Source organism: Electrophorus electricus, chromosome 7, assembly GCF_013358815.1.
Source record: "Electrophorus electricus isolate fEleEle1 chromosome 7, fEleEle1.pri, whole genome shotgun sequence".
Taxonomy (NCBI): domain Eukaryota; kingdom Metazoa; phylum Chordata; class Actinopteri; order Gymnotiformes; family Gymnotidae; genus Electrophorus; species Electrophorus electricus.
Genome location: NC_049541.1, coordinates 435166 through 453571, shown reverse-complemented (window position 1 = coordinate 453571; position 18406 = coordinate 435166). Strand labels below are relative to the sequence as shown.

General features: G+C 40.9%; 2 protein-coding genes across 2 annotated transcripts; one reads left to right on the top strand and one right to left on the bottom strand.

Moving 5' to 3' along the window:
* The first annotated feature begins 5320 nt into the window (after positions 1 to 5320).
* On the top strand, positions 5321 to 10467 carry zgc:152670 (uncharacterized protein LOC557059 homolog). Its single transcript, XM_035528086.1, has 12 exons — positions 5321 to 5412; positions 5668 to 5813; positions 5927 to 6064; positions 6822 to 7049; positions 7135 to 7272; positions 7778 to 7962; positions 8174 to 8181; positions 8399 to 8495; positions 9263 to 9313; positions 9599 to 9667; positions 10155 to 10251; positions 10397 to 10467. Exons 1-12 carry the CDS (start codon positions 5321 to 5323, stop codon positions 10465 to 10467), a joined length of 1320 nt encoding a protein of 439 aa, XP_035383979.1.
* A 593-nt stretch (positions 10468 to 11060) lies between these two features.
* LOC113588961 (DNA-binding protein D-ETS-3) lies at positions 11061 to 12550 on the bottom strand. The gene is made up of 4 exons (XM_035528610.1): positions 12472 to 12550; positions 12007 to 12121; positions 11660 to 11735; positions 11061 to 11491 (listed from the first exon to the last, which is right to left on the bottom strand). The coding sequence occupies exons 1-4, from the start codon at positions 12501 to 12503 to the stop codon at positions 11238 to 11240; spliced, it is 477 nt and encodes a 158-aa protein (XP_035384503.1). The 5' UTR covers positions 12504 to 12550; the 3' UTR covers positions 11061 to 11237.
* Between the last annotated feature and the right edge of the window lie 5856 nt (positions 12551 to 18406).

Sequence of the window (18406 nt, the reverse complement as noted above, 5' to 3'; positions counted from 1 at the left end):
GAAAGGGGCACGAGAGCTAAGAAGCTCGCCGCCTGCTGTCCGGGTTGAATGTAATCAAGATGTGTTCAGTCATAATTGTCAGTCGCTTTGGATAAAACCGTCAGATAAATGTAAAGATCATTTTTGCGCTTGGGGCGACATTTTCTGAAATGGCTTATTTTGTCCGCACCACTTTTTCATTCTTTAAATATTTTATATTGCTGCAGATATCTGTCCAAACGGTCTATGAAGCGGCACTAATATGAGGAAGCGTGTATTTGCCAGCTCATATAGACTGGTGGACTGATACACGCGTCCCTCATGATCTTATACAGGTTATGGTTCTGCCCAGCAAACGATCTTTTATTTAACTTGTGCCATTTCTCTGAACCAGTCATAAACTTGTTTTAGTCGATCCGTGTAAAGCTGGCTGTTTGAATCCTAAAACCTGGCATACCGCATCTTGCAGGTTAACAGCAATCAGGTTTTAACGTTCACTGTAAACAGGAGAGGTAGCTATTAGAGAAATACTTTTAATATTTTAATATTAGTAATGTCATATTGTTATGCATTAGCTAGTGGAAGCTAATCTGTTGCTATAATTAATGTTTTGCATATTTTACATTTCATAAACCCATTTTAATAAAAGTCTTAAAAGTGTAAGTCTTTGTCTGTTTTTCTCACCCAGAACCAGCTGCATGATCCCAATCAGTCTGGCTACATACCGGCACATTCTTATGAAACGGCCCTCATATCGGTGACTGAGAAACTTCATGTCGCTAAAGCTGCCAAACAGTCATCTGTTTTGATTCTTCTAGACCTTTCAGCAGCCTTTGACACAGTGAACCACAACATTCTTCTCTCTGTTCTCTCCAGGCTTGGTGTGACTGGCTCTGCTTGGAGATGGTTTCAGTCCTATCTGGAGGGACGGTCCTATCAGGTGACATGGAGAGGATCCACATCCAAACCGTGTGACTCTCCACTGGTGTCCCCCAGGGCTCAGTATTGGGCCCCCTTCTCTTCTCTTTGTATACTCATTCTCTTGGTGATGTAATATCTTCTCATGGTTTCTCCTACCACTGCTATGCCGATGACACTTAATTATTTCTTTCTTTTCCACCCTCTGACACGCAGGTCTCCAGATGCATCTTGGCATGCTTGACTGATATCACATCATGGATGACAGCCCACCACTTGAAGCTCAACCCCAGTAAAACTGAGCTTCTGTTCATCCCAGTAGCCTGTAGCCTGGGCGTAACTTTGGACAACCAGTTGTCGTTCTCAACTCATGTTTCTAATCTAACCCGGTGTTGCAGATTCCTCCTTTGTAACAAACGAAGGATTCGACCCTTTCTTTCGCAGGAAGCTACCCAGGTGCTTGTGCAGTCTCTTGTGATTTCAAAGCTAGACTACTGCAACTCGCTACTTGCTGGTCTTCCTCTAAGAGCCATCAAACCTCTACAACTTGTCCAGAATGCAGCAGCACAACTGGTCTTCAATCTTCCGAAGTTCACACATGTTACTCCACTGCTGCACTCCCTTCATTGGCTCCCTGTAGCTGCACGCATCAGATTTAAAACCTTGATGCTTGCCCTCAAAGCCAAAAATGGACCAGCCCCTTCATACTTGAGGTCATTGGTCATATGATTGGATTAGAAAGAAGATTAGAATATAGAAAGGAGAGAAGGAGATAAGAGGAGAGGTTAAAATGAGAGGGGAGCACAGCATGTCCCTGATGCCCTCCCAAGTGTACCTGTAAGTAAGTAAATGCATACATTTCCTAAACCTTGGTAACTATCTGGACTTGTCTTCATATAGCAATATATATTTCTGGTTATTGTAACAGCGTCAGTCCTGCCCACTAGCCTTTCTCCGCCCAGACGTAGATCACCCTTGCCTGAATGCTGATCGTTTGCACCTGTCTCTCATTTTAGTTTCTTTTATAACCTCCCAGTTCCCGTAGCATATTTGTGAAGTATTGTATTCTCATGCATACCGAGCGTTCCTTGTTCCTGTTGTTTTTTGTGGATTTTGTCATCTGCTTTCCCCCAACATAACTCCTCACTCTTAGCCCTTTGGACAACCTCGGATTCTGCCTTCTGATTTGGACATTGGACTGTGCCCTCAACTGTCCACTTCGCCGTTCCCCGCCCGTTTACGACGATTCTTCTAATTCTCCTCACAACTCCTTCCTGCCTGTATTAAAAATAAACTCTTGCATTTGGATCCACATCTACCTGTGTCCTGATGATTCGTTACAGTTACATGATTATACTTTATTGGTTCCTTTCTGATTTCGTTCCTGTCCCTGTTCTTGTCTCCAGCACTTTTCACACAAAAGTTACGACCACGTCTATGTTGGAAAAACAACCTCAGAAACATTTAGGTTATGACAAGCATTTAGGTGGAAAAAGAGCTGAAGTACATCTGCGCTGAAGTACTGTCAATAGGATTTCTGGTTTAGCGTATTGTGAAATGTGTACCTAAGGAACTGGCAAACTGATACCGTTCATGAGACTATAATTTACAACAATGTATTTATAGGATTAGGTCTATTTGTTTTATTTTTTGTTTTGGTTTCTGTTCACACATGGTTTCATTTCACCAGAGTACTAACACACCTGATCCTCATCCTGCTCACTACTGCCCCTGACTTAAGCTGACCTCCCTCGTGTTCACATCGCAAAGTATTGCTACACCATGTTGCGTACCAAGCGTTCCTGACCCATGGACCACCCCCCCCCCCTTGTTTGTGTGTTCAAATGTTACAATGTGTTAATAGATGCAAAGGGCCTTTGTTAAAACTCACAGGTGTATGTTGTAGATTACTGTTCTTAGATCAGTCTAGATGCAGCCGTTTAAATGCGGAGTAACCTGTATTTATCTAGTATAGGTGTACTGTACTCATTTTATCAGGTCTCCGTTCATCTTAAAGCAGCAGCAGTTCTGCATTCTTCTCCAGTTTTACTCATTAATAAAATGATTTTAACATGATTTATAAAGGCCTATGTACACCTTCCTGTAACCTAAGCATGCGTGTGACTTCAGTATGGAATGTGTGGAAAATGTAATGCATACAGCTGTAAAGACTAAAAATATAACCGGGGTGTCTGTAGCCTACGCAGGGAGCCTGAGTCCATCTGTTTGGCGATTTTCCTGTTCTACCTAATTCAGCTCTTCAGCTCTTTAGCAAGGTGAGTTAAGGTGCTGAGCACCTCAGTCATTCCTGCTTCAGTTCACAAAGTAACAAAAGAACGTGCCAGCGGAAAGGGCGCCAATTCCTGTCAATATAGATGTACGTTTTGTGCAGATTACCGAGTGAGCTGTTAAAGGACCTCGGTGCCCAACAGGGCAATGATGGTCTGGACATGCAGGCCGAGTATTTTAGCCCTTGGGACGCCATCTATGCTTGTGTCCTCCATCCCTGCTGCTGAGTGAATCACCTGTCTTAAGGATGTTAAGGGTGTTACCACAGACAAGTGCAAAACTAAACCCAGACATACAAGGCACTCTCACACAGGCACTAGTTTTCACAGATGGAACCTTCCAGCCATAATGGCGCACTCATCACAGACACGATAGTAATTTTAGTATTCACTTTTAGTATTCATTCCTCACTACTAGACACATGATTCAATATTGTTTATTTGTTCTACAACCACCATGTGCATGTGTCTAGCCTACGTGATAAGATGAAGGCAAGGATATAGAGTTCCAGTCTGGAAGAACAGAACTGATAAGTTGTTTGGCCAACAGAACTGCAGTGTTTTGGCATCCCAGATGACCAAATTAACTAGGCAACTTTGCATAAACACTACACAGTGTGTTGGTTGCTAGATATCCTTGCATAAACACTACACTACACTTTGCAGTGAAGGTGCATTTTACCTCTGATGGTTTATTAGATCTGATGGAGAAATCTTCAGTACAAAGATCCAAGCGAGCTTAACTGATGGCATTTAAAATGAAACCTTTTGATTCTTTGAAATGCGACATAACAGCCCACATTTCTTTTTAGTTGTCAGTACTTACTATTCTTTCGGTTTCCATTCATCAAAACTGAAGATATGCAGTTTCTCATACTGAAATGATTTTTTTATTATTAAAATAATTAAATTAAACTACAATCCTTTAAGGAATGTCCTTTTAGCATTGTCGTTGTCCCACAGTCTGGACAACACCAGACAATACCAGAGTTTTGTATTTCTAGTCATCAGCAGTGATCCCTGTATTTCTACAGTAGTTCATTGGTATGTTGGACTCTAACCTGCTGTACTGTACTAGGATGTGTTCTATGTGGAAATGACAAAGCACTTGTAGCACTTGTAAGTCATTCTAGATAAGAGCGTCTGCCAGATGCCATAAATGTAAATGTGAGTGTATATGTAAGGGTCTGGAGTGCAAGACCAAGCTTAGCAACTGTAGACACTGACCTTCTACAGTCATGACTGGACTAGAGAGCACACGAAAATATCGAGTTTGTTCACTATGGAGTTCTCTTTGTCGTATATCATCAGAAAAGATTGCAAAATGTATTAAAATGATGTCATCGCCTAGGAAATTTCAGAGTGAATGAAAACTACAGCAAGAGAAACAAGCACAAATGAACAGATAATATATGAGATGCCTAAATGAAGCATGTATTTCAGAAGTGGTCAAACAACTGACATCTTTACTGACCATTTTCTAGGTTGTAGTCCTATTCAGACCATTCTGAATGCTCTATTTAGTCAAACAATGCAGTAGGGTTTTTTTTGCAGAGAAACTTGTTCCTGTTAAACTTTGCATATGATGTAATTGTAATGTTAGTTTTGCTTTTGGTTTTATTGTTTGTCTTTAGGGAGGAGCCAATCAGCCGTCACATCGTTTTCCTCCTCAGGTGTTTCTATATAAAACAGTAGAACACAGTTCTCTCTGGGCATCGCCTGCGTCTGGGTTTCTTGAGTTTTTTCATACTTTTACTTAAGCAGATCGTTAGATCTGTATGCAGTAATAAATATATTCAACATACAGATTTGATATTAGTTTGAAGCCTGAAGGTCAATAGAATGGACTCAGGGGAATATGTTATATTTTTCTGTTGCATTATCTGTGTCACAGGACATGAATTCTACTCCTCCACAGGTACCATTCAGTGCTTCTCTCTCGTTCTGTCTTTCTCTTTCCCTCTTTTCTCGAGCTCTCCCTCTTTTCTCTCTATCTCGCTCTTTCTCTCTTTTTACATGTGCTATATTTGTTCACTTTCAAAATTTACACTTGCAAAAACAAAATGAGGTTTCAAATGTTGTAACATCACCAAAAGTAAAATCACCAGAACCAAACGTGAATTTCTTTAGATAAAATGGCAAGTCTTGCAGAGAAGGAGAAAGAGCTTTTGGACTTCTTCAGTTATTACATACAAATGGAAGAGGCTCATCTACAGAACCTGAGAAGGTAGAAGGTGTTTCCAGTTCGAAGGTTGCTTCTAATTAGATTTTGCTACTAATGTTGCTTCTAATTTGATGAGCAGCTTTTAAAATGGTATGTTAGTTATTGTCTTTAATGACCTTCAAACTCAATTTATTAATTGTTTTATATAACATCCTTATTTGCTTTTAGTGAAATAAAGATATCATTATTTTCCTAGATTCATTATGGTTTTCATTGTAATTATATTAGAATAATTTGATGTATTTGTGTCCATTGCAGTGTTCTTCTGTACCTTAAATTTCTGTATTATTCCGAGCAAAACGATCCAGTGATGAGTAACCCTGTGGCATCTTACAAGCTAATCAGGAGACTGAGAAAAGAATGGTTTACTATCAGTGAATACACTCAACAGAGCCTTTATCAGGGTAACATCCTGAAAATATCATAGCCACTGAGAAACATATACACATTTGTGACACTCAGATATCAAATGAACTCTTAAATGATAAAGGAATCTCTGCATTTATCAATGATTCAGATTATCAGGACATGTTATCTGAGGATGTCCACCACATCCCTGACCAGGAGGATGTAGATGGTGCCGCCCTTGGGATAATCAGACTGCAGGACATGTACAAGCTCTACCCCAAGGATATAACTAAAGATCCACAGACAGGTCGCACCTCTAAGGCTCACGCTGCTGTGATCCAGTTTTTAAATAAATTATTCTTTATTTTATTAACATATTTAAGTAAAAGTAAATTTAGGTGTACTCTTAAGTTTAGAATTTCCATCAAACTTCTCTAAAATGTGAATTGGTTATACATGTGACAAGATTCCAATAGTAGTCACTTTATGTCAGGTATGATTAGCCAAAATAAGTCTGATAACTGATAAACTGGGGGCAGTGCTGTCTCAGAGGTTCAAGTACTGGACTAGTAATCAGAAGGTCGTGCATGGTGAGGTGTGTGTATGTGTGTGTGTGTGTAGGGTGTGTATGATGTAGGGTGTGGGTGTGTGGTGTGGTGTGTGTGTGGTGTCTCAGTGGTTCAGGTACTGGACTAGTAATCAGAAGGTCGTGCATGGTGAGGTGTGTGTGTGTGTGTGTAGGGTGTGTATGTTGTAGGGTGTGGGTGTGTGGTGTGGTGTGTGTGTGGTGTCTCAGTGGTTCAGGTACTGGACTAGTAATCAGAAGGTTGCCAGTTCAAGTTCTAACACTGCCAGGTTTCCACTGTTGGGTTCCTCAACAAAACCCTTAACCCTCAATTACTCAAGTTGTGTTCAGACCAAATTGTAAGTCGCTTTGGATAAAAGCGTCAGATAAATACCATAAATGTAGTAAAAATTATAATGACATAAATAATTTTTCTGATATGTGTAAGTAAGAATTGTCAAAACTCAATGCGATCACTGTTCAAACTGGGCAGGGAGAGAAATACTTTTAAAGCCAGATGAAAGCTTCCATCTGGGGAAGGTGGCGTACGACCAAGACCAGTTCCAGCATGCTTTCCTGTGGTTCTTGTACACACTGTCTAATATAAACGCAGACCAGGAGGCCACTGTGACAAAGCTCAGCGTTCTCCAATACCTCGCCTCATCAGCCTTCCACTTTGGAGATCTAACCATCGCCATATACTTCACTCAGACCCTTGTACATCTAGGTGAGTGTCATCTGCCAAAATCTTTATAGTTACTGTCTTACAGGTGCGTGTAACTTTAAACTTGGTTCTTATTTTAATTTTTTAGATCCCACAAATATGGATGCTAGATTGGACCTGGCCATTTACAAGGGCAGACATTTCACTCAGACCTCAAATCCTAATGTTCTCAGACTCAACAGCACCTCAGGCAGCATCTATGAAGCTCTTTGCAGGGGGCAGACTGCCAACGCGCTGATCCAAAACAGGCAAGGGAAATGAGGAGACTTGGGACAATATCTGAATGCATCAGAACAAATCAATACATTTGATTAGAATGATTAGAAGAAAAGAAGAAATGACAAATATTCAATAGTTATTCAATAGCATATTGCTTTACTTTAATTTTACTGGGAGTTCTTACTGCAGAACTGAAAGTGCACATAGCAGTACTAATGATTAGACCTTCTCAAGTTAATATTAATTTTAAAGTTAATCTGTTCTACATATATACTTACCTACACAGTTGATTAATGAAAAAAGTTTCTTTAAAAGAAAAGGTTCATTTTTAAAAAATGGATTCAAATGCACATCCAATAATAAACATGTTATATAAATAATCTTTGGGAATAAATAAACCCTTTACACCACACATAAGAATTTCGCTGCTAAAAGTGATGTATTCCTGCAAAAAAAGACGTACAGTACATAGAGAAAAATGCCATTGTTGATTTATGAAATTCTTTATTTCAACCCTGAGATGTCCAGGAGGTCGAGGCCACTGAGCTGCAGCTACCGTATGGGTGGTGGTGACACCAGACTCACCTATGCCCCTGTAAAGGTGGAGGAGGAGTGGGACGAGCCTTCCATCATTAGATACCATGACATCCTATCAGAGAGTGAGATGGAGATTCTGAAGATCCTCTCAAGGCCTCTGGTAAATACTTCATTGTAGCCACAGTCAGGTCTGGGACAATTTCCGTGCTTCATTGAAGCCACAGTTTCAGTGTGTTGATGTACTAATGTACTGATCTACTGATGTACTGGTGTACTGATGTACTGATGTATTCAGAGTCCTTTGCATGCACTTTAAAAGGATTTTATTTATTACATTTAAATGTGTTTTAGTCCATTTTCTCTTTCTGAAGTTTGAAAGGTCAGAGGTTACTGGAAATAGAAAGGTCATGGTTTCAAGCTTACGTGTGTCACAGAGGTCAGTAATTTCAAATATCAATCAACTTCTTAAGTTGTACTCAGTCATAATTGTATGTCACTTTGGATAAAAGATGTCAACTGAATGCACATTTTTCTGTGTGTGTGTGTGTGTGTGTGTGTGTGTATGTATGTGTGTGTGTGTGTGTGTGTGTGTACAGTGCTTGGCTTGATGATTATGATCCTGTTGTCTCTCGGGTCACTCAGAGACTCGCCTACATAACAGGCTTGAACATGGAGTCATCAGAGACACTGCAGGTCCTGCAATTAGCCGATTAATGACCTCATAATCATCCTCTATCTATAATTTAATTTATGAGATCATAATCATCCTCTATCTATCAATTAATTAATGACATCATATTCATCCTCTATCAATTAATTACCTCATAATCATCCTCTATCAATTAATTAATGACATCATAATCATCCTCTATCAATTAATTAATGACCTCAATCATTCTCTATCAATTAATTAATAACCTCATAATCATCCTGTATCAATTAATTGATGACATCATAACCATTCACTATATATTAATTAATAAATGACCTCATAATCATCCTGTCAATTAATTAATGACATCATAATCATCCCCTATCTATCAATTAACTATTGAGCTCATCTCCACATTCCACTTTGCTTAACTGTGTCACTGCAATGAAAAACATATCAGCCATTTCCCCTTTTTGTGTAATGTTATTTTAGTTTTTGATTTTGTACAACTTTTATATTAAAACTACATTAAAATACTAAATATGCTTTATGACTTCCCTTACTTCATTCATGTGGGCATTTAAAAATAAAACTTGTAATAATACTTTATATTAATGTTTTGATTTTGTAGAATGAAGAACAGTACATGAACATTGCAAGGGCTCAATTGAATAACTTGCTTGCACACATGTACAGTTCAGGTTCACAAAGTAAAAGTCCTCAACCAGACTTTTGTTCCAGCTGGCTTTGCTAAATGACTGGAGTCAGCAGTTAGAATGAATCAGTCCTGTTTGGATGTGTGTTTCAGGTCCTGAATTATGGGATTGGTGGTCAGTTTGAACCTCATTACGACACTGGGGTAAGGAAGAACATTTTTGGCTTTGGACAGCAACAGCCATCTTACACAGTGTTATTCACTGCTCATGTTTTCTTCTGTAGGAGCTCACTGAGAACTCTGAAGGACACAGGATTGCAAGTGTCCTTATATATGTAAGGCTCTCTGTACTCTCACCTCCTCACCTCCGTACTCTCACCTCCTCACCTCCGTACTCTCACCTCCTCACCTCCGTACTCTCACCTCCATACTCTCACCTGCTCAAATTGCTGTAGGCCACATTAAAAATACTACCTGTGTCCACTACAGCTGAGTGATGTCGGAGGGGGAGGGGCCACAGTGTTTCCAGAAATAGGTGTATCCCTAAAGCCTGTGAAGGTATGTGAACTACTGCGGAATATCAGCTTACATCTCAGCAGCTCCACAGTAATGTTTCTGAAAGCTGTTCTCAGAGGTTTGATTGAGCTGATTTACTTGACCTGGAAATGTAAGGAATTTTTTAAAAAAACAATACGGATTAATTCCAGAAACTCTCAATGAGCAGTTCACCTGTGTAATCACAAGAAGGCTCAGTAAGGGTCTGTTAGAGTAGGGAACACCATGAGGAACTGGCCTGCAGTCACTGTTCTTGACCCTTCAGTGTATAAGACAAAATGCATGTGGATAAATACTTCTTTGTATACTTTAAAGTGCATTTTCCAAAATCAGGTGTATAACAGATGTATAACAGGTGTATAACAGGTGTATAACAGGTGTATAACAGATGTATAACAGGTGTGTAACAGGTGTATAACAGATGTATAACAGGTGTATAACAGGTGTGTGGTTTCTCTGGTGTCTAAGGTTTTTATTCTTTCTGTTCCAGGGTTCTGCTGTGCTGTGGTACAATCTGCTACAGAATGGTGAACTCAGTGAGCTTAGCCTGCATGCTTCATGCCCTGTCTTACAGGGAAGCAAATGGGGTGAGTTTTATCTGGCCTTTAACCTCAGAGATGTAGCCATGCTGCTGGCGTTCAGCCTCCGACGTATGAAGAGCTTTAACTGTGTGTGGGAGTGATGGAGACTCTTACATTTGGTTGGATTTGTACTTTTTTCTTCTTTTTTCAGTTGCCGTCAAGTGGGTTCATGAACGAGGACAGGAGTTCAGGAGACCGTGTTCATTGTCTAAGACAGAATGAAGTGTTCTCTCACTCTCTCTATCTCTTCTTTTCTCTCCTTCTCCCTCTCCCTCTCTCGCTCTCTTATTGCCTCTGTGGCCTTATTTGCACCTATTTCCTGTGACCTGTGCCACCATTACCTGTAGGGGGCGGACATCTTGGTTTATTTATGCATTTCTAATTTTTGTTTGGGTTTTGGTTGTTTTTCTTTTTGTTTCGTTTCAAATAATTGTGAAACTGTGAGACATTTATGTGAATATGTTATTAATTATTGATGTTAACATTGTTTTTTGTAATGGAGATCAGGTCATAGTCATAACATAGCAGATTTGTGTCACGTAGTAAACCCTATACATGGTCCTCCACAATAGTCTTGGACCTTTTCAAATCCACCTGTGTATAATTACATAATGATCTGTTTTGGGATATGTTAGTTTAAATGAAAGGACGTGCATGTGTTGTGTCTTATTAAGACTAGTGTCACACTACTGTTTTAGTCAGACTAGAAAGAAGTGCTCACTTAATAGGCTTAATGTTCTCATTGAAACCTTTATTTTAGCAGAATGAGCAGCCTGGCTGTCTGGGGTCTGGCCCAGACAACACAAGCATGCACATGTTAGTGGTGCAAGAATAAAAAACTAGTCTGCAAGTTCTAGCAATTCCTGATAGGACCTTTAAATGTGCTCTAATGGGACCTTTAAATGTGCTCTACCCAGTGGAGATGAAGTCTCTTCAGCTTCTCTCCTCCATTTTTCTCTCTTTCTCGCTTTCTTTCTTGTCCTTCACGGTCATCACTCTTTCCCGGTTCCGTGACTCTGTTTAAATACCCCTGTGCTACTCTTGGTTGACCAACCATTTAAAGTCTGGGCAAGGTATAGGGCATTGTTGAATGGTGTCAGGTGGGAGAGCTCTGATAGGTTAGATGCTGAAGTGGGTGGAGCTGAAAACAGAGGAAACTGTCCCTGGATTGGATGAACCTGAGGAAAGGGGAGGGGCTTTGGGAAGCAGTAAGGGAGCAGCAGAGGGTGAGAGATGGATAGCAGAGCTGCTGGACAACACACACACACACACACACACACACACACACACACACACACACACAGAGTATTATTAATAATGAACGGCTGATAATTGTAACAGGTTATTTTCTCAAAGTAATAGAATAGGTATGTTAGGTTGGTCATAGGCCTAATCATTGCTAGGTTTTTAATACCTGTGTCCTGTGGGCTGTACAGTGAAGACCCCTGAGAGGACAGAGAGAATGGAACAGAGGCTCCAGGCTGAACCACCTGACACACACATACAAACATACCAATATATATATATATATATATATATATATATATATATATATATATATATATATATATATATATATATATATATAGAGAGAGAGAGAGAGAGAGAGAGAGAGAGAGAGAGAGAGAGAGAGAGAGGGAGAGAGAGGGAGACCTTATGACTGAATGCAAATTATTCTGTAAATATATTGATCACATTTGCATTCACATTAACACACACACACACACACACACACACACACACACACACACACATACATACCTGTTGGCATGTAGGCAGATTGGGGTAGTTCACCAGAATCAATTTACTGAAGTTAAATTTGTAGGTGAATCTTTTCCCTTTGGTCTTGTGCAGAATCCGTTTATTGTAGTAATATCTGTCAACATAAACAGTGTATTTACCTTTAGAGAAAGTTCCTACACAAGAAATTTGCCTTTTGACTCCATGTATAGATCTATGTGCATATGTACATGTATGTATGTGTATGTGTGTGTGGGTGTACCTGTATGTGTGTGCATGTGCATACATGTGCAAATGTGTGCATACACACGGGTATGTTTGCACGCACGTATGCATGTGTGTGTACACATGATTGTGTGTGTGCGTATGTATGTGTGTATGCATGTATTTGTGCGTGCAAGCATGTGTGTGCAAGCGTGTGTGTGTGTGTGTGTGTGTGTGTGTGTGTGTGTGTGTGTGTGTGTGTGTTTGTGTGTGTGTGTGTACCTCAGTGCTCTGCTGAGCTTGTCATAGTTCATATGTGGCTTGCCCTTCCGTTCTCCCCACAGTTTGGCCAGGCGCTCAGGGTCTCTGATCACAAACTCTCCCCATTCGCTGCCCCAGGAAATGGCCCCGCCCTCACCCCGCCCCAACAGTTCCAACAGGAAGTGCCACAGCTGCACTTGCCGAGAGCCTGGTGACCAGGCTGGTTTATATGCCCAATCAGGAAACAGTACTGCTACGGAGAGGCAGAAACATGGAGACAATTGACCAATCAGAGAGAAACGATGAGTTTCAGTGCTGGTGTTGCACTGAGGTTGGAGTTAAGGTTTTGTAGAGTTTGTGAGATTATATTTTAGAAAAATTCTAGAATGTCATGACATGTTGAAATCTTTGCATGACTTTTGGATTACTGGTGGTACTGTGAAGTTCACTGGGTACATCATTACTCGACCTGGTAAAAACATATTTAAGTGCAGAAACATGGCAATATGAAAACACCATCTCTCCAGACGTGGAGCAGAGACTTTTTCATGCACATTCACCTTAGAGGTAAAGGAACACACATCAAGCTAAGGAACACTTAGAGATTCTGATGTGATGACAACTGAACCTTGTCAGGCTGGGTGAGTAGGAGTCCCGACACCATGAGTTCACCAGTACTTCCCTGTTCAGTGCTAACATATCCCACTCATTAACTCATTATCCATAAATCCAGCACTTTGGGAAATTTACAAGAGAAAAAAACTGTATGCAAACATTCCATTTGGGATATATTGAGACCACAATGTATTTGAGACTTCCAATATCACTACTGATTACACACACACACACACACACACACACACACACACACACACACACACACACACACACACACACACACTGCACTTACGTCTGCCCCAGTAAGGTGAAGTGAACGATCCCATATTAAAACAGCTACAGCGCATCTGTAAAATGTTACAAGGTTCATTAACGAAGCAATCGTCGCTTTTTAATTATGCGATTCATACATTATTTATATATCATGAAAATTAGTAAATTATTTAAAAATATAATCAATAAAACAGTATCACACATTAAAGTGGGGGGGAGATGTTATATCAATGCTAAATGTTTTGTGTTTTTATTGTTATTTCGTTCGACAAATCAGCATCTCCCAATTAACCAAAGAGAAACAGATCAACTACAGCAGCCCAAACGCTCTTCTTCTTAAAGTCACACAGTCTTTATGTTAAAATGTGTTTCCCTTTCTTTTCTTTTCATAATGAGTTTTATAGGCGACTAGACGACACACGAGCTGCCGGTAACGGCACTGCCCGCTGTTTGTTTTTGTTTTGTATTGTTTTCTAAAGTTTTACAAAAACAAAAAAGTAACTGCGTCATTCTTTTTTCTTTACCACTTCACCACTTTCTTTTCTGGGTTTTATACCTGGCTGTTGTCTATTTTGTAGAAAATAAAAATCCTCGGTTGAACAGCAGCTAAATAATCTCATTAGAAACATTCCCCAAAAGGCGACCATGCAAACCCAGTGTGCTAATCCGCAGACTGCAGCATCGTCCCCACGGCCCCGCGCGGTTACAGAACGGCGGTGTTACCTGTTCGGTGGCAATTTAAGCACGCGGGTCCTGTCCTCAACAAGAATGAAAGGATTAAGGGGTCAGAGAAGAAAGACACCTTCAACTCCTTTCTCTCTCTCTCTCTCTCTCTCTCTCTCTCTCTCTCTCTCTCTCTCTCTCTCTCTCTCTCTCTCTCTCTCACACACACACACACACACACACACACACACACAAATTATACAGAATCCCTCACATTACTGATGCATACCTTAGACTAATGCCAAGATCTAGACGTGGCACAACTGTGCATAATCTACCAATCTAAAAAGTTATCTCGAAGTATGATAGCTGGATGATTCAAAATGTGAAAACCTGCAATCAGTAATATGTCAGTATATTTGAATAAAACTATTTGTAATTTGTCCATATTGTTTCAATTACATTTGTACAGTAAATACATGTCCAGAAAGCAACGTGACAGATATCTGTGTGGAACCTGCGGGATAATTAAATATTCCTCATCTTATCGTAAAGTGTGCTCAGTAAAAATAACTGGTCTCTTTCTGCGCGGCTAAAGTTTGCTCTCTCTCGTTCCCTGGAGTGTGATAGGTGACACCGGAGGCTTTTAATTCCAGTGTAAACACAAATACATCTCCAGACAGATATCAATAATGCATGCTGCTAATTGAGTTGAATGTGTGCTTTTAGCAATGCTGAGACCATACAGCCTTACACTTACACACACACGCACACACACACTCTCTCTCTCTCCCTCCATCTTTCACACAATGTAGTGCTGACGTATGTGTAAACGTCTAAGAAATTCACTTAACTACTGACACAAAATTCAAGACAATCTAAACATTGAGACAAACCTTCACTGTGATTCTTTTAAATAATTAAAAGTATTAGCAAAATCAAACCAACATTATCTACAATCTCAAAGTGGGAGGCTGTTCATTTAAAAAGGTCTGTTTCTTTAGACACAGACAGTTCAAAAGCTGTTTAACCCCTCATCACATCCCTCTCTCCCACCCTCCTTCCTCTCCCACCCTCCTTCCTCTACCACATCCCTCCATCCCTCTCTCCCACCCTCCTTCCTCTACCACATCCCTCCATCCCTCTCTCCCACCCTCCTTCCTCTACCACATCCCTCCATCCCTCTCTCCCACCCTTCCTCCTTTACTAGAACTGTCCATCCTCGCTTCTCTCCTCCCCTCTGACACCTGCTCATTCCTCTTCATGCTGAGAACACAGATGAGATTTAAAGCTTGGGGAGTGTGTGTGAACATGCATAAGAATATGGGTGAATCAAAAGTTTGTGTGTGTCTGCAAGCAATGCAGAGTGATAAAGGTGTGTGTGTGTGTAGGGTCACACTGCATGTCTTCAGGACTGAATCCGGTTAGGAGTGAGGAGGATAAGGTGGTCAGTGTGTGTGTGTGCGCTGATAATCCCCTGTCTGACTACACTGGGAACTTTTACCTTAATGAGTGTGAGAGGGCACAAGGGTTAGAAAAGATTTGTGTTTGTGTATTTGGCTCTAATCACGAAGAACCTATCTCTCATTGCTGTGTTTCAGGGGCACTAATACTAAATACTGTCTGAGCCAAAGCCACTTAAATAGAGCTACACACACACACACTCACACTCATCATTGTCTCTTATACTCTCTCCATCTTTTTCCTTCACTCATGTTGACTTTCATCCATATTTTCATGTTTCTGCCTCCTCTGTCCATCTCAGGGGGCTGCGGTTTCTAAAAGCTTTTTGTATGTTCTCAACCCTCTTACTTTCCGTGTCCAGGAAAAAAAAACACATCCGTATGAAACCTGAGACAAATAGTGTGTGTGTGAGAGACAGGGACAGGGAGGTGAGTGTGAGGAATTTCTCCCAAATAAGTGTCAAAGTGAATGTGTGTGCACATTTATAAAGTAAACTGAGTTTTTTTTACACATTTATGTTGTGTTCATGATCTCCATCTGTCTCATATGTCTGAGTGGTACTCAGACAGGAGCAACATCCTGGTCCCTGTGGCACCAGGACCAGGTCCTAGCGACCTTAAAGCACTACGGCACAGGACAGCATCCACCCCGGGACCCAGACGCAAGACGCCAACAGCTCTTACGTAGGGGCAGGGTCTCTTCAAGAACTGGACATAGAAAGAAACAGAACCACTCTGATCCTAGATCAGTCCCGTTAAGCCGCAGTAATACATTTATTTTTTAGGTGAGACCAGATTGTGTCCTCTCAGGACACGGGATGTTCTGGAATTTTCTTGTCTTTGTCTCAATTAGTGCAACCAATTAAAATCTGCACAGCCAATTAGAACAGAACGTTTGAGAGAGTTAACGATGGGTTTGTCTGTGTGTGTGCAGAGCCAGGCATCATGGCGCTCACCTTCTGTCTGCTCCCGCTCCACCAGGCCCTGGAGTGTGTGTGTGTGGCTGGCGTTCGTAAGCGCACAGAGAACAATGAACACAGCACAGCAATGATGACTCAGTACTGCGCGGGCGTAAGTGCTGAACGTGAACACAGCGGTGTGGTACAGGACGAGCCATCCACGTACCAGACCCTTAGCAGGGAAACGGGCCATGCTGAAAACAGAGGAACTTTATACAGCACAGGACTTTGTGCACATGCACAACAAAACACACCAAGAGACCCTTGTACCACCCCAGTGGTAAAGACTAGGCAGTGTTCAGGGGCGCTGAAGAGCTCAGACACAGTCCATAGGGCAGTGGGCACAGGAAATGCACAGGTATCTAAGGTACAGAACTAACCTTGAAGACAAAGCAATCAAACACAGAAACCCAGACTTGGGATTAGAACAGCTCTTTTGATTGCAACAGTAACACGTGGGCATTAATAACATGACAAGTTTCATACAATCATATACAAAACTTCATCATCTTTCTGATCATAAACCAGTCACAGAGTTTGTCTGTCAGGCGTTTCAGCAGACGCCATGCTCAGGGAGTCCACCATCGCAAAGCTTACGTTTATTAGTCACAGAGTCAATCTAATGCCATAAGGATGTAGTGATTTCACAAACAACAAAGAAATAAATCATCAGGAATCATAAAGTATTATAAAGGGTCCTTATAGTGCAACAGATCAGTCAGCATTCTTTAAAAGAACAAAAAATATTTACACACAAAAATAAACAACTATTTAAAAATCACTGCCTTCAACAACAACAACAAAAAACCCCTAATCTGGGATGAATGAGATTGTTCACGCGTGTGTGAGCGTGCGTGTATGTGTTCATGTAGCAGCCAATTCGGGTCATGGAACTTTCTCAGACAGGTTATTCGTACCAGCTGAATGTTCTAGGATCGAGAGCATGTAATCAGAACCTGTAGTTAATGAGGCTATTCTGTGGTGTTCAGCATGAGTTCAAAAATAATGTTTACAACAGCGCCTCCTGGTGCAGTTGTGTTGAGACAAAAGTGCAGGTTGCGTGTGTGTTCATCCCATGGCTGTTAATTATTTGTTTAAATCTTTTCAGTACAGTAACCATGCTTACTGATTATATCATATTTCTAACTGTTTCAGTCTTGCAGGTAAAGAGCATAATGACATTTAAAATAAATATTACAATTAGGTTCCAAAATGTCCATGTAAGACAATATATTTTTGGATTAATACTATCTCATAATTTAATATCACAATTTATAGTCACGCCGATATATTGTCACAGCCCTGGGGTGTGTGTGTGTGTGTGGTTATGTCAGAGCAACTGTCTTTGTAAATATGCACTTGTGTGTGTTGAAACAGAGCCCCCTAGTGGAGGAGAGACAGAACCATCTCTCTGTAAGGCCTCAACGCTTTGGACTGTGGGTATCGGCAGCATTCAAAACAATGCTTGTACTAACATCACTGACTGTACATTACTTTACAAGGCTGAGCCAAACATTTCTACTCAACCCAGACGAAACTTTGCTCAGGATCTCCAGAACAACCGACATCCCACCATCCAGTGGTACAGCCAGAATGGGTGAGTGGATTATGGGAGCATGTTCACGTGGGAGTGTGGGTTTGTCAGGTAGCTGTCAGACTGTGGCTAAACCAATGTAACCAGGAATGGCACATATGGTAGAGAGAGCATGTGTGTGTGTGTGTGTATGTGTGTGTGTGCGCGCGCACGTGTGTGTGCGCATGCCTGCGTGTGAGAGAGAGAAAGATTAAATGTTCAGTGTTTGGGGATTAGTGGTGTAACATGTCAGTAAGTTGTGTGTACAATGGTAACATCCATCACAATCTGTCATCAGTAACACCGTCATGTCCAGTTCAACACAACTTTGCAGCCAAATAAATAAATTTTAAAATCAACGTGGCTCTACACCTGACCCTACCCCCGTTACCTCATCTGACCCGACT